This window comes from Hypanus sabinus, chromosome 3 (assembly GCF_030144855.1).
Source record: "Hypanus sabinus isolate sHypSab1 chromosome 3, sHypSab1.hap1, whole genome shotgun sequence".
NCBI lineage: Eukaryota > Metazoa > Chordata > Chondrichthyes > Myliobatiformes > Dasyatidae > Hypanus > Hypanus sabinus.
Window position 1 is genome coordinate 6,164,019 of NC_082708.1, and position 16,845 is coordinate 6,180,863.

The 16,845-nt window shown below is 49.9% G+C and overlaps 1 protein-coding gene across 1 annotated transcript in view; it reads left to right on the plus strand.

The window, feature by feature from the left end:
• The window catches only part of LOC132391013 (START domain-containing protein 10-like), a 63,486-nt gene that overhangs the window by 24,253 nt on the left and 22,388 nt on the right, over positions 1–16,845 (plus strand). Inside the window, exons 2-4 of the mRNA XM_059963615.1 lie at positions 7,106–7,253; positions 11,369–11,472; positions 12,705–12,822. Of these exons, the coding sequence (XP_059819598.1) occupies positions 7,106–7,253; positions 11,369–11,472; positions 12,705–12,822 (370 nt within the window). The remainder of the gene's footprint in view (positions 1–7,105; positions 7,254–11,368; positions 11,473–12,704; positions 12,823–16,845) is intronic.

A 16,845-nucleotide genomic window follows, 5' to 3' on the forward strand; every position in this document is an offset into this window, starting at 1 on the left:
TCTGTCGGGTCCCAGCGATCTACAGGAGGCCACACCCAGAGCACCGGATGCAGTATATGTCCCCAACAGGCTCACAGGTGAAGCGTGAGTTTTGTTTACCTCTAGCAAATCTCCCCTCATTCTCTGACGCTTCAGGGAGTAAAATTCTAACCTATTCAACCTATCTCTATAACACCGGTCCTCCAGACCCAGCAGCATCCTTGTAAATTTTCTCTGCACTCTTTCAACCTTGTTTACATCTTTCCTGTAGATGGGTGACTAAGACTGCACACAATACTCCGAATTAGGCCTCTCCAATGTCTTCTGCAACTTCAACATAACATCTCATCTCCTGTACTCAGTACCTTGATTTATGAAAGCCAATGTGCTAAAAGCTTTGTTCACAAATCTATCGACCTGCACCACCACGTTCAATGAATGATGGACCTGTATTCCCAGATAGGGCTGTCCTCCAGCACTCCTCAGTGCCCTACTATCCACCGTGTAAGACATACCCTGCTCTGCCCTCTTAAGGTGCAAGACCTCACTCTTGTCTGCATTAAATTCCTCTTGCTGTGTTCACCCATTTTTCCAGCTGGTCCAGATCCCACTGCAAGCCATGACACCCTTCCCCACTGTCCACTAAACCCCCAACCTTGGTGTCATCTGCGAAGCTGCTGATCCGGTTGATCACATTATCATTGTGACGGACGCTGTTGTCTTGTGGCTGCCAGACACCACAGGCTCCCTTTCCGTTTGAGGTGTGACTCGGGAACGAGGAACACCTCCCAGCAGTGCGCAGACCTGCTGTTGCTGAATCCCAGGTAGAACTGAAGATTTTTCAGGTGCCGTTCAAGAACCTGTTGGGATGTGGGTCCCTCCTGCCTCTGACAGGTGCCTTGGGAAGAGGCACCAGCTAACCCTGAGAGTGGGAGGATATAAAGCTTCTCCGGTCCACAGGATGCGGGCTGGTGGGGAATCACAGGATGGCGCTGAGTCAAGATAGTTTAAAGTCATTTCCAGGACACAAGTGTACAGGAGAATGAAATAATTGTTACTGTGGATCTAATGCAGCACAAAAAAAGCATTGAATACAGAATCGCAATCAGGTTTAATATCACCGGCAAATATTGTGAAATTTGTTAACTTTGCGGCAGCATATAATGCAGTACGTGATAATGCAGGGAAAAAAGTGAGTTACAGTAAATGTGTATTCATGTACAGACATTGCCTATAAAAAGTATTCGCCCTACCCTGGGAAGTTTTCATGTTTTATTGTTTTATAACACTGAATCACGGTGAATTTAATTTGGCTTTTTTAACACTGAGCAACAGAAGAAGATTTTCGGTTTCAGAGTGAAAATATATCTCTATAAGGTGATCTAAATTAATTACAGATACAAAACACAAAATGATTGCATAAGGATGCCCCCCCCCCCTTTGATGTGACACTGCAAATCATTACTGGTGCAGCCAGTTGGTTTTGGAAGTCACATAATTAGTTAAATGCAGATCTATTTTTGCAGGCCCGTGTTTAGTCAAGGAGTTTCAATTGATTGTAGTAAAAATATACCTGTATCTGGAAGGTCCAACTGCTGGTGAGTCAGTATCCTGGAAAAAATTACAGCAATGCAGCAAAAGAACACTCCGGGCAACTTTGTGAAGAGTTTATTGAAAAGCACAAGTCAGGAGATGGATACAAGGGAATTTCCAAGTCACTGAATGTCCCTCGGAGTACAGATAAGTCAATCATCAAGAAGTGGAAAGAATATGGCACAGATGTAAATCTGCCGAGAGCAGGTCGTCCTCAAAAACTGAGTGACCGTGCAAAATGGGGACTCGTGAGGGAGGCCACCAACAGACCTATGACAACTCTGGAGGAGTTACAAGCTGCAGTGGCTGAGATGGGAGAGACTGCACATACAACAGCTGTTGCCCGGGTGCTTCACCAGTCACAATTTTATGGGAGAGTGGCAAAGAGAAAACCACTGTTGAAAAAATACTCACATGAAACCTTGGCTAGAATTCGCCGGAAGGCATGTGGGAGACTCTGAAGTCAGCTGGAAGAAGGTTGAAAGGTCTGATGAAACCAAAATTGAGCTTTTTGGCCATCAGACTAAACGCTATGGTGTAAGCCAAACACAGCACATCATCAAAATCACACCATCCTTAACGTGCAGCATGGTGGTGGCTGCATCCTGCCCTGGGGATCCTTCGGGAGGATAAGAGGGTAAAATGAATACAGCAAAATACAGGGAAATCCTGATGCAGTCTGCAGGAGGACTGCGACTTGGGAGAAGATTTGTTTTCCAGAAAGACAATGACCCCAAGTGTGAAGGCAAAGCTACACAGGAATGGCTTAAAAACAACAAAGTTAATGTCCTGGAGTGGCCAAGTCAGAGTCCAGACCTCGATCCAATTGAGAACTTGTAGCTGTTGATTCACGATCCCGATGCAATCTGACAGAGTTTGAGCAGTTTTGTAAAGAAGAATGTGGAAGAATTGCAGTTTCCAGATGTGCAAAGCTGATATAGACCTATCCACACAGACTCAAGGCTGTAATTGCTGCCAAATGTGCATCAACTAAATACTGACTTGAAGGGGGTGAAAACTTGTGCAATCTATTATTTTGTGTTTCATATTTGTAATTAATTTAGATCACTTTGACATTAGTCTTTTTCTGTTGATCAGTATCAAAAAAGTCAAATTAAACCCACTGTGATTCAAAGTTGTAAAAACAATAAAACTTGAAAACTTGCGGGGGGGGGGGGGTTAATACATTTTATAGGCACTGTATATGTATATCAAATAGTTGAATAAGTGGTGCCAAAGCATACGTTTAAAAGAAGTAGTGAGGTAGTGTTCATGGGTTCACTGTCCATTCAGAAATTGGATGGCAGAGGGGAAGAAGCTGTTCCTGAATCGCTGAGTGTGAGTCTTCAGGCTGCTGTACCTCCTCCCTGATGGTAGCAGTGAAGAGGCCATGTCCTGGGTGTCAATAAGATAAAGAACACAATGGTATAAAATATATAATATAAAAGCATAATACAAATAAATACATAATATCACTTACATACCCTGTTAAGCTGGAAGAGTGCAGGAAAAATATTATTGTTACTGGTTTATTATCGTCACTTGTTCGAAGCCCTCCCACCATTGAGCACATCTGCAAGCAGAACTGTTGAAAGAAAGCAGCATCCATCATCAGGGACCCCCACCACCCGGGTCATGCTCTTAACTCACTGCTGCCATCAGGAAGAAGGTGCAGGGGCCTCAGGATCCACAACACCAGGTTCAGGAACCGTTATTACCCTCAACCATCAGGCTCCTGAACCAGAGGGGATAACCTCACTCACCCCATCGGTGAAATGTTCCCACTGTTACGTACCCCGTAACTGGGTCACTTACCAGCAAAGATAGAGAGGTCCGTGGAAGTCTGATGATACTATTTTTAACAGTATTTATTGATAAAAATACACAAGAATAATATCAATGCAAACATACGGATAATATACGTCGTCAATACTAAATCTAAAAGCGCGGGTCTAATAATAATCAATAAGAAATAGCTCTATCGTTGTCTAGGGGATAATGTATTGTCCGATGGAAATATAAAAATCACTTTAGTTCATTCAAGCTGTAGGCTGCAGCCTTTGGTTGGAGTCAAGAGAAAGACGGAGGTTTAACTTGCCCATTCCTTTTATGATGTCAATCCTTCGAGAGTCGTTAGGGACTGATTTCCCCATTGTGATTAGCTAAAGCCGTGCTTCCGTGGCAAGACCCACCAATTCCGAGGCAAATGGAAAAGGACGCACGTGGACTTTTCCACCGGCTTTGCTATTACGCTGTTACAGGAGTTCTAGCATTTCTTCTGGTGCGTCTGAGGGGCTGTTCCCCAGACCCTCTTTTATCCTGACTCACAGGGTCTCAGATGTCAATCAGGTTGGGATGATGAAATCCCTCCGCCAACCCCCCTCGGTTCATTGCCTGGGGGCTTCGATGCATCGTACAGGATTCAATACACAATCCCGTCTCCAAGAGACAATAGCCGGTATCAATGGATCCGCCTTTCGGGGGCCAGGACACATTCCAACCCTTTGTGGATTCTGCATGTCTTTCTCTCATTTCCTGGGTCTCCTGAACTGACTTAATAGTGATCTTGCGATTCTCAAAAAGGAGGGGGCTACGTTGTACCCTTCGGCCCCTCAGAGTTGTGGCGCATTCGTAACACCACAACCAACGGACTCTCTTTCAAAGACTCATCATCTCAGGTTCTTGATATTTATTGTTTATCTGTTTATCATTATTTTGTATTTGCACAGTTTGTTGTCTTTTGCACACTGGTTGAACGTCCATGTTGATACAGTTTTCACTGATTTTGTTATGGTTATTATGGTTCTGTGGTGGATTTGCTGTGAATTCCCACAGGAAGATGAGTCTCGGGGTTGGTGACGTGTATGTACGTTGATAATGATATTTATTTTGAAATTTGAAGTTGCAGTGAAAATCTTGTCTTGCACAGTGTTCATACAGATCGGATTGCTGAGGTAAAAAAGGGTAAAACAATAACAGAATGAAGTGTAACAGTTACCGAGGAAATGCCGTGCAGGTAGACAATAAGGAGCCAGGTCATAACAAGGTATAGTGTGAGATCAAGAGACAACCTTATCGTACAAAAGGTCGTTCAAGAGCCTAACATTGGGATAGGTCGCTACAAGTATCTTTCCGAGACTCAAGCTCGGGGAGGTTGGATTTCATTTCTTGAAGTGCAGGAGACTGAGAAGTGATCTTTTTGTGGTCTATAAGATGAGAGGCATTGACGGAAGAATTTTACCCCAGGTTTGAGGACTCGAGATCTGAAAGGTCCAAGTAAGGGTAGTCTTGAGAAAGCAGAAGGCTATAGACATCTTTGGATAATGGGCAAAGATGTGGCAGATGTTGGGAAGTGTACAGTCCTGCACTTTGGTAGAAGGGATGAAAGCAAAGGCTGTTTTTCTAAACAGGTAGGAAATTCAAAAATCCAGGGACAAAGGGACTTGGGAGTCCTCGTGCAGGTTCAGTCTGTGGTGAAGACAGCAAGTAGAATATCAGCTTCCATTTTGAAAGGACCAGAATGAAGAGCAAGGATGCAATGCTGAGGCCTTATACGACATAGGTCAGACCGCACGGCGTATTACGAGCAGTTTTGGGCCGATTTTCTAAGCAGAGATGTGCTGGCATTGGAGAGGGTCCAGAAGAGTGAATGGTTTGATGGAGGAACGAGGAACTTTTGATGGCTCTGGGCCTGTACTGATTGGAGTTTAGAAGATTGGGATGGGGCCATCACATTGAAACCTATCGAATTTTGAAAGGCCTAGATAGAGTGGATGTGGAGAGGACGTGGGGAGTCTGGGACCAGAGGGCACAGCCTCGGAATAGAGGGACATACTGGTTGGTAGGTCAGTTGCTCATTGTAAATTTCCCCATGATTGGGCTGGTGTTTCTCGAGGGCCAGTTGGGCCTGTTTCACACTGTATGTCTAAGCAGGTGAATGGAGCTAGTACAGATGGGAAATCTGGTCAGCATGGATGGGTTGGGCTGAAAGGTCTGTTTCCGTCCGGTATAAATCGTTACGTGGCAGGCAGAGGATTACGGGATGGAGTTCTGGGAATCTGCCAAGAATGTGTCACTGCTCATTGTAGTCGTGTTTCAGAGTGAGTGGTTGAGTCTCCGACAGACAGAGGTGCCTGTGGGTGTGGTGTGCTCTAGTGGCAGGGTGTTGGAGTTTGTGGCTGTACCAGGAGGAATGGAGCATGAATTCCAGTGCGGCCTGCTCGACTGGTTCCTGCCCTTTCTCGCCGAGACCCACCCCGGCCTACAGTTCCAGTTACACAGCCCCTGGCTGTTTCCGTCACTTGGCACATTGAGTGGTGGGAGGGTCACACTGTGGGAGAGGTGGTACTGAGGGAGGGTCACACTGTGGGAGGGGTGGTACTGAGGGAGGGTCACACTGTGGGAGGGGTGGTACTGAGGGAGGGTCACACTGTGGGAGGGGTGGTACTGAGGGAGGGTCACACTGTGGGAGGGGTGGTACTGAGGGAGGGTCACACTGTGGGAGGGGTGGTACTGAGGGAGGGTCACACTGTGGGAGAGGTGGTACTGAGGGAGAGTCACACTGTGGGAGGGGTGGTACTGAGGGAGTGTCACTGGGAGGGAAGTACTGAGGGAGGGTCACACTGTGGAGGGGTGGTACTGAGGGAGAGTCACACTGGGAGGGAGGTACTGAGGGAGGGTCACACTGTGGGGGGGAGGTACTGAGGGACGGTCACACTGGGAGGGGTGGTACTGAGGGAGCTTCACACTGTGGGAGGGAGGTACTGAGGGAGGGTCACACTGTTGGAGGGGTGGTACTGAAGGAGTGTCACACTGGGAGGGGAGGTACTGAGGGAGGGTCACACTGTGGGAGGGGTGGTACTGAAGGAGTGTCACACTGGGAGGGGAGGTACTGAGGGAAGGTCACACTGTGGGAGGGGTGGTACTGAGGGAGGGTTGCACTGTGGGAGGGGTGGTACTGAGGGAGGGTCACTGGGAGGGGTGGTACTGAGGGAGGGTCACACTGTGGGAGGGGCGGTACTGAGGGAGAGTCACACTGTGGGAGGGGCGGTACTGAGGGACGGTCACTGTGGGAGGGGAGGTACTGAGGGAGGGTCACACTGTGGGAGGGGTGGTACTGAGGGAGGGTCACACTGTGGGAGGGGTGGTACTGAGGGAGGGTCACACTATGGAAGGGGTGGTACCGAGGGAGGGTCACACTGTGGGAGGGGTGGTACTGAGGGAGGGTCACACTATGGAAGGGGTGGTACTGAGGGAGGGTCACACTGTGGGAGGGGTGGTACTGAGGGAGGGTCACACTGTGGGAGGGGTGGTACTGAGGGGGGGGGTCACACTGTGGGAGGGATGGTACTGAGGGAGGGTCACACTGTGGGAGGGGTGGTACTGAGGGAGTGTCACACTGGGAGACACTCCCCCTCCCAATCCAACCCTCTGTCCCACCTGTTTTATCCCTTCTTTGTCGACATCCCCTCCCTCCTCCACACCTACTACCCCCTCACACCCCCCCTGAGTGACATGTGCCTTTCGCCCACAGTGCCGGATGCAGTGTAAGGAGCTGAGAGCGGAGACTCTGTACGACGTTCTGCACGATGCCGAGTATCGCCGCAAGTGGGACGAGAACATGATCGAGACCTTTGACATCGGGAGGCTGACGGCCAACGCCGACGTCGGTTACTACGCCTGTGAGTGTGCGTCTGTGCAGGGACAGACCTACCAGACCCCCGCGAGATTGGGAAACCGGTACTGGTCGGCAGCACACGGAGGTCCCGTGGGAGCTGGAGGAAGAGAGGCGCCATCACTGGCTGCTGTTTGAGCTGGGGACATCGATCGTAGAACAGTACAGCACAGTACAGGCCCTTCGGCCCACAATGTAGTGCTGACCCTTTAACCGACTCAGAGATCAAAATCACCCCCTGTCCCTCAGGGAGAGATGATCCTCCCCCCTACCCATCTCCCCCACCCCCAGAGGGTCGACCCTCAGCCACAGTATCCACCGGCGGACAGGGATTGATGTTGAACACAGGACAGTGTTACAGGACCAGCCCTTTGGACCGCCATGTCTGTCTGAACACAGTGTAGAATTAAACTAATGCCCCTTCATCATCAATCTCCCTCCTTCCCTGCATATTCATCGTGAAATTCAAGTTCAGTTTTAATGCCGTCTGTCTGAACGTGTACGCAGTCTGCCTCTCATAATCTTATAAACCTCTGTTTGATCCTCCCTCCCAGCTTCCGCTGCTCCAGAGCGGGCATCCCAACTTTGTCCGGCCTCCCATTACAGTTGACGCCTGCTAAACCAGGGAGGTTCCCAGTGGGCCTCATCTGCCTCCTCTCCAAAGCCTGGACATCCTTCCTATAACAAGCACTGCACACAAAACTCCAAGCGCCAAGAACCAATGCTTTTCTGGCTGCAGTGTAAATTCCTGACTCTTGTATTCATTGCCCTGTTCAGTACAGTCAGAGAGAAACAGCACAGATACAGGCCTTTCAGCCCATCGAGCCTGTCCCCTCCCATTTACACAAATCCCAGTCTACTTGGGTTGGCACTTTCTGTCAGCTGTGGACTTGGACCCCCAAGATCCCTCTGTACGTCAGTATTGTTAAGGGTCCTGCCTTAAAGCAGTAAAATTCTCGTAAAACTTTCCTGCACCCAGTACTGTACAATGACACTTTTCCTGTATGCAGGCAACTGGAACTGCATAGTCCAACTGCGGTCTGACCAAAGTCTTGTACAGCTGTAACATAACGTCCCAACTCCTGTATTCAGTGCCTTGAGAGATGAAAGCAAAGGTGCAGAGTGCTTTCTCTCCGAGTCGTGGTTTTCAGGAAAAAGTGTGCTGATACTGTGAAATCACTGTCTCCTACAGCACTTCCCAGGGTCCTACCACAACTGTAAGCGCTGCCACTTCTCAAGGTGCTGAGCCTCACGTTTACTTGAGTTACGTGATCTCCCTTTATGCTCACGCTGAAGGAGAAAAGTCCTGACCTATCCAACCGTTCAGTCGGGTCTTGGATCCCGTTGTAACCCCTCACATGCCGTATTGCTGAGAGCTGAGTTCAGCCTCCTCACTGCGGGCTCTGCGTAAACCCAACGAACCCATTCAATAGACATCTTGTATGAGACGTCGGCGAGACCGCATTTTGCATTCCCTGCTGTCGCAAAAATGCAGAGGAGATTTCCGAGTATGTTGCTGGGACTCAAGGGAGTGAACTATGGAGAAAAGTTAAACAGGTTCTGACTTTATTAGGTTGAGAATAGGAGACCAAGAGCTGGTCGTACCTATGTGTTTAAAACCACAAGAGGCACAGATGGGGTGAATGAACTCATGGTTTTCCCCAGGGTCAAACTGGAGAGGAGATTTACCAGATGCTGCCTGGATTAGAGAGCATGTCTTACGAGGATAGATTGAGTTGATAGAGGTGTACAAGATGACAAGGGGCATGGATCGAGTGGACAGCCAGAGACTTTTTCACAGGGTGGAAATAGCTAATCTGTGTGGGCATCATTTTGAGGTGATTGGAGGAAAGGGTAGGTTTTTACTCAGAGAGTGGTGGGTGTGAGGAATGCACTGTCAGGGATGGTGATAGAAGCAGATACATTTGGGTCAGGTAAGAGGCACATGAATGAAAGAAAAGTGAGGGGTTATGTGGGAGGGAGAGGTTAGATTGATCTCGGAGCAGGTTGAAATGTCATCACACATTGTGACTGAAGCGCCTGTACTGTACTGTGTTCTGTGTTCTACAGGCTACAGGTTTAAGTGAAAGTGGGGAGATTTAATAGGGATCGAGGGGTGTTTTTCACCCAGGTTTACTTCAGCCCATCGCCCCTACTGGGGCTTCGGCTGCTGACAGCAGCTTGCCAGTGTCCTTTGACCTGGACCAGTCTTTCAGGTTAACTCCAGGAGTGGCCCATCTTTGAAAATCCTTCCTCTCCCAGGGATGAGGACTTTGGAGCTTCTGTTGGTGTTTCTGTAGCTCTGGGTTTTTACAGGAAAGGGTTGCTAGCTCCATGTACAACCCTCCTCCTTTCATAGCCAGGCGTGAGATCGTCCGTGACAGAATTATTTCAGCCAGTGGGTGGTCAGTATGTGGATCGGACTGCCAGAGGAAATGGTCGAGGCAGGTACAGGAGTAATATTTAAAAGACCTTGGACAGGTACAAGGATAGGAAGGGTTTAGAGTAAGGGTTCCCACCCTTTTTATGGCATGGACCAATGCCATTGACCGAGGGGTCAGTGGACTCCAGGCTGGGAACTCCTGGTCGGGGGGGGGGTGGGATTTGGGCCGTTTAGTGAAACGGAGGTAGGTTAGCTGGGAAACTTGTTCAGTATTGACCCACTGGGCCGAATGGCCTTTCCTCATGTCAGCAGCACAGTGTTCATTGTTTGAGCTCCCCACTCCCACTGCCTGTTCCCGCATCCTGTTCAGACCTGCTCGCGGGGAGGGGCTGGTGATTCTCGCGGGGAGGGGCTGGTGATGCTCGCGGGGAGGGGCTAGTGATTCTCGTGGGAAGGGGCTGGTGATTCTCGTGGGAAGGGGCTGGTGATTCCCACGGGGAGGGGCTGGTGATGCTCGCGGGGAGGGGCTGGTGATTCTCACAGAGGGGCTGGTGATTCTCATGGGGAGGGGCTGGTGATTCTCGCGGGGAGGGACTGGTGATGCTCGCGGGGAGGGGCTGGTGATTCTCGGGGAGGGGCTGGTGATTCTCGCGGGGAGGGGCTAGTGATTCTCGTGGGGAGGGGCTGGTGATTCTCGCGGGGAGGGGCTAGTGATTCCCGCGGGGAGGGGCTAGTGATTCTCGTGGGGAGGGGCTGGTGATTCTCGCGAGGAGGGGCTGGTGATTCTCATGGGGAGGGGCTAGTGATTCTCGCGGAGAGGGGCTAGTGATTCTCGTGGGGAGGGGCTGGTGATTCTCGTGGGGAGGGGCTAGTGAGGGCTGGTGATTCTCGTGGGGAGGGGCTAGTGATTCTCGTGGGGAGGGGCTGGTGATTCTCGTGGGGAGGGGCTGGTGATTCTCATGGGGAGGGGCTAGTGATTCTCGCAGGGAGGGGCTGGTGATTCTCGCGGGGAGGGGCTGGTGATTCTCATGGGGAGGGGCTAGTGATTCTCGTGGGGAGGGGCTGGTGATTCTCATGGGGAGGGGCTAGTGATTCTCGTGGGGAGGGGCTGGTGATTCTCATGGGGAGGGGCTAGTGATTCTCGTGGGGAGGGGCTGGTGATTCTCGTGGGGAGGGGCTGGTGATTCTCATGGGGAGGGGCTAGTGATTCTCGCAGGGAGGGGCTGGTGATTCTCGCGGGGAGGGGCTGGTGATTCTCGTGGGGAGGGGCTAGTGATTCTCGTGGGGAGGGGCTGGTGATTCTCATGGGGAGGGGCTAGTGATTCTCGTGGGGAGGGGCTGGTGATTCTCATGGGGAGGGGCTAGTGATTCTCGCGGGGAGGGGCTGGTGATTCTCGTGGGGAGGGGCTGGTGATTCTCATGGGGAGGGGCTGGTGATTCTCGTGGGGAGGGGCTGGTGATTCTCATGGGGAGGGGCTAGTGATTCTCGCGGGGAGGGGCTGGTGATTCTCGTGGGGAGGGGCTGGTGATTCTCATGGGGAGGGGCTAGTGATTCTCGTGGGGAGGGGCTGGTGATTCTCGTGGGGAGGGGCTAGTGATTCTCGCGGGGAGGGGCTGGTGATTCTCGTGGGGAGGGGCTGGTGATTCTCATGGGGAGGGGCTAGTGATTTTCGTGGGGAGGGGCTAGTGATTCTCGCAGGGAGGGGCTGGTGATTCTTTTGTTGTGTTTTGTTCACCAGGGAGGTGCCCAAAACCCTTGAAAAACCGTGATGTGGTCACCCTGAGGTCATGGATACCCATAGGCACGGATTACATCATCATGAACTACTCAGTCAAACACCCGGTGAGTGTGGGGGGGTGGGGAAAGGGGGCAGGGAGAGGGGAGAACATGACAAACACCCGGTGAGTGCGGGGGGGTGGGGAAAGGGGGAGAACGTGACAAACACCCGGTGAGTGCGGGGGGGTGGGGAAAGGGGGGAGAACGTGACAAACACCCGGTGAGTGCGGGGGGGTGGGGAAAGGGGGGAGAACGTGACAAACACCCGGTGAGTATGAAGGGAGGGGAGGGCAGGGGGCAGGGAAGGGGGGAGAATGCAACAAGCTGGGGGGAAGCAGTAGGGGGTCAGTGGGTGGGAAGGGGGAGGGGTCACAAAAGTAGTGGTGAAGGGGAGGGATTGAGGGGGAGAGGAGGGAGTTACCAGCTTTGGAATCAAGGGGTCTTTAACTATTCTGTATCTCTAATTGAACATCTAAGAAAAGCGAGCACAGCTTTACGGTGAGGGGTGAGCAAGCTACACACTGGGAGAGTGATGGGTGCCTGGGTGGTGGTAGAGGCTGATACGATCGAGGCACTTAAGGAAATTGTGGATGGACACGTGAACGTGGGTGTCCTCTAGGTGCTCCGGTTTCCTCTCTCAGTCCAAACATGGCCGGGTTAGCTGGTGCTTGTGAATTGTCCTGTGATTCGGCTGGGGCTGATTACTGCAGGTGGGTTGCCGAGGGTAACGCGTCTCGGTGGGCCAGAGGGGCCTGTTCTGCACCGTATCACTAAGTAAGCAAACTCGGTCTGTTCCTGGGCCGTGTGGAGGCGGCCATGGAGAGGCCGGTACCTCGGTTTGCTCCGTGTCCGTGATTCTCCCGCCTGGCAGGGCCTCTCTGTGGAGATTTGCTCTGTGACTGCTTGGCCACTTTCATAAAAGATGGAACATTCCAGGCCCTTCGGCCATCATGTTGTGCCAGCCCTTTTAACTCTCTGACATCTGATTCTTCCCTCCCACATAACCCTCCATTTTTCTGTCATCCACGTGCCTGTCTAAGTGTCTCTTAAACATCCCTAATGTCTCTGCCTCTTCCACCATTGCTGATGGTGTGTTCCACTAACCTCTATGTTAAAAAACAACCACCTTTATGTTTCAAGCATCTTAAAGTTATGTCCTCTCACTTCTGGCTTGGGGAAAAAGTCCCTATCTTTTACACCCCTGTCAAATCACCTCTCATTCTCCTTCTCTCCAAAGAAAAAAGCCCTAGCTCTCTCTGCCTTCCATTAGGATATTTCCTCTCATCCGTTTCTTTCAGAACTACCCTCCAAAGAAGGAACGGGTCCGAGCCGTCTCAATCCAGACCGGGTACTTAGTGGAAACGAACGGTGCCAACAGCTGTACTCTCACCTACCTGGCTGAGGTGGACCCCAAAGGTAAGACTCGTGCCCGCGAAGTCGTGAGATCCAGGCCGCCGTTTCCCTGGATGCCGTGATGAGGCTGAGCTCAGACTCTGAATCAGGCCGTCAAGTTTGTCCTCCTGCGGCAGCAGTACTGTGCGATGCGTTGAAAAATGGTGCATATTACAATAAGAAAATACTTAAAAAGTGCAAAAAGCGAGCAAAGTAGTGAAGCAGTTTTCAATATTTCATGGACCGTTCAGAAATCAGATGGGGGAGGGGAAGAAGCTGTTCCTAAAACATTGCGTGTCTGTCTTCAGGCTCCTGTACATCCTCCCTGACGGTAGCAATGAGAAGCGGGCATGTCCTGGGTGGTGAGGGTCCTGAATGTTGGATGCCCCTTTTTGAGGCATCACCTTTTGAGGATGCCCTTGATGCTGGAGAGTCTGGTGCCCATGACGGAACTGGCTGAGTTTACGACCCTCTGCAGCTTTTTCCGATCCTGTGCAGTGGCCCCTCCAGACCAGACAGTGATGCAACCAGTCAGAATGCTCTCCGCAGTACATCTGTAGAAATTTGAAAGAGGCTTGATAACGTAGTGAACCTCCTCAAATACCTGCAACAAAGACTGACAAAGGTCTATAGTCCAAGTCCATACCCAAAACACAGAAAAGCTGGGTAACATTCTCCGAGCACAGTGACAGCCCTTTCCCTCTTCAGCAGCACAGCGATCCCCTAGCTATCAGAAAGCAGGTAGCCAATACTCACCCTCTGCATTTGCCTCAATGTTTCAACCCCCCTCGTCCCTTTAATCAGCGAAATGGAGTCAAACTCGCCCACAGCCTTCCCAACACGAGATCTGCACTCGCTGCCTTTGCATCCCAGAATCCTGGAACACCCAAAAGATCTCCAAACTGCAAATCACAGACTCCAACAGTTCCAGCATCACATCCAAAACATAAATCAAACATAAAAGTTGCAAAAGAAGCAAAATGTAGAGCTTCATGATCTATCGAGGAGATGTCGACTGAAGGGGCATTGTACACGGGTGCCATCTTGACCGGAAGTGGACCTTGCGGTCCTGCTGTACTGAAGCAGTGATTCGGGTTGTGCCAGTCGGTTCAAAATAAGAATGATTGAAGGGAAGTAGCTGTTCTTGAACCTGCCCGATGGGAGCGGTGAGAAGATGGCCTGGCCCAGATGGAGGGGATCTTTGATGGATGTTGCTTTCTTGCAGCAGCCCCTCCTGCAGATACACCCATGGTGTAGATAGATGTGCCCATGGTGTATTGGTTAGAGTCCACACTTTCTGCAACTACAGTCGATGGATCTTTGATGGTGAATGTAGTCTTCTTGACGTAGCCCCTCCTGCAGATACAAAAGATGGTGGGGAGCGATGTGTCCGTGATGTTTTGAGTTGAGTCCACTACTCTCTGCAACCTCTTCTCTTCCTGTGCAATGTTCCCACAACCTATTCACTGACTTTCAAGGACTCGTCATCTCATGTTCTCGATATTTATTGCTTATTTATTATTAATTTTTTTCTCTTGTGTTCACGTAGTTTGTTGCCTTTTGCACTTTGGTTGCTTGCCTGTCCTGTTCGGTGCAATCTTTCACTGATTCTACTATGTTTCGTGTATTTATTGTGAATGCCCGCAAGAAAATAAATCTCAGGATTGCTTATGCTGATATATATGTACTTTGATAATAAATTTACTTCGAACTTTCAAATTGCCGTACCAAACTGTGAATTTCAAGAAAAGGTGCAGAATTGAGGGAAGGTGAGTCAGGGAAGAGGGTGATGGAGTCAGTCCTGCACTCAGAAATGCCTAGCAGATAGTGACTTTTCCCACCTCTGCACTGAAGTTAGAAAACTTTCCTTCCAACAGTGTCAGGTTTGGATGTCTGCAATGGTCAGTCTGCCCCCTGCTGGTAGCACCGGGTATTACTGAAGGAACTCGGTCACTGGAGATGCAGGGATTGAAGGATCAGAATCCAAATCAAGTGTATTATAACAGTACCACTGCAAAGACATAAAATTATTAAACTCTACTGTGCAAAAGTCCTAGGCACCAGAGATTTCTAATATGGTTTTAGATGGCATGGCCTCCTCACAGGCCTGATATGAACATCATCGAAGCTATCTGGGATTACCTGGAGACACAGAAGCAAGTGAGAGAGACAAAGTCTGCAGGAGGACTGTGGAAAGCTCTCCAAGGTGCTTGGAACAACCTACCAGCCGATTTTCTCATAAAACTGAACGACAGTGTGCCCAAGAGAATTGATGCAGTTTTAAAGGCAAAGGGTGATCACACCAAATACTGATTTGATTGCTTCCCCTGGGGCCCCTCCTCCTCCTTCCCTTTCTCCTGTTGTCTACTCTCCTCTCCTATCAGATTCCTTCTTCCCCATCCCTTGACCTTTTTCACCCAGCTGGCTTCACCTGTCACAGCTCGCCTCCTTCTCTCTGCCCCACCTTTTTATTCTGGCATCTTCCCTCCTCCTTTCCAGTCCTTACGAAGGGCTTTGGCCGGAGACATTGACGTTTATTCCCCTCCGTAGAAGCTGCCTGACCTGCTGGGTTCTTCCAGTGAATGTTGCTTTGGATTTCCAGCGTCTGCAGACTTTCTCGTGTTACTGATTTAATTTCGTTTTTACTGTTTGCTGCTCTTTTTATAGTAGATTTTTTGATATTTAGAAACTGTTCATTTCATTATTTTTCAAAGCACCTTGGCTTTGCAGAATTTTTTTACATGTGCCTAAGGCACAGTTCTGTAAATTCCAAAAAACAGCAGTGAAAAATAAAGGGGAAGATGAGGATAATACTGCCAAGATAGTGGAAACGAGGATCGAATTCCGCCGACCGCCTCCCCCACCCGACCCCCTGGAAATTAATGGTCAGGCAGTGTCTGCGGTTGAGTCATTCAAATTCCTGGGGACGACCATTACCAGGACACTGAAGTGGGACAAGTGCGTTGAACTCATCACGAGGAAAGCACAGCAGAGAGAGATTGTTCTTCCTCCAGCAGTTTAGAAAACGTAGCATCTCACGGCTTATCCTGATGAATTGTTACTCAGCCGTCATTGAGGGCGTTGTGACCACCTCTGTCACCGTTTGGTTTCCTGCCACCTCCTCCCTCTCCAAGTCCCGGTGGGAATGAGTGGCCACTCAGTGGAGAAGATCACTGGCTGTCAGCCACTGACATTAAACGACCTGTTCATCATCAGAGTGAAGAAAAGAGCTGGGAAAATTACTGCTGACTCCACCCAGTCTGCTACTAACCCACATGGCCATCAGGGAGACGTTACAAATCCATCACCCCCCAGGACGACACGTCATTTCTGAAGCTTCTGTTGCTGTCCAGCTTCCTAACAAAACTCCCCCATGTGTAATACCCCAACTGTGTCTGCACAGCATCTGTGTAAAACGTCTTTCCTGCCCTCCTTCTTCCGTGGATCATTATTGTGTCTTTCATATGTCCTTACTTATTTACTGAAGTTTGCACATAGAAACATAGAAAACCTACAGCACAATACAGGCCCTTCGGCCCACAAAGCTGTGCTGAACATGTCCCTACCTTAGAAATTACTAGGCTTACCTATAGCCCTCTATTTTACTAAGTTCCATGTACCTATCTCTTAAAAGACCCTATCATATCCACCTCCACCACTGCATAAAATATTTACCATAAAATATTTAAATATCTCCTCTGTACCTACTCCCCAGCACCTTAAACCTGTGTCCTCTTGTGCCACTTCAGCCCTGGGAAAAAGCTTCTGACTATCCACAATGCCTCTCATGTCACCGTTCTGCTAATTGTCGACTGCTCGTGGGTGTTTGCACTGTTGTCTTGTAAATTGTTGGTTGCTATTGTATTGGTATTGTCCTGGTTTTATTTATCTTTTGTTGTATTACAGCGCTTCGAGCAAACCCCGAATTAGCCTAGGTTTGCAATGACCAATTAACCTGGCACCTGGTTAGGACTGTGTCTGGGCTGTGGAGAGAAACTGGAGCACCTGGGGGAAACTCACATCAAACAGACAAACTCCTTACAGGCA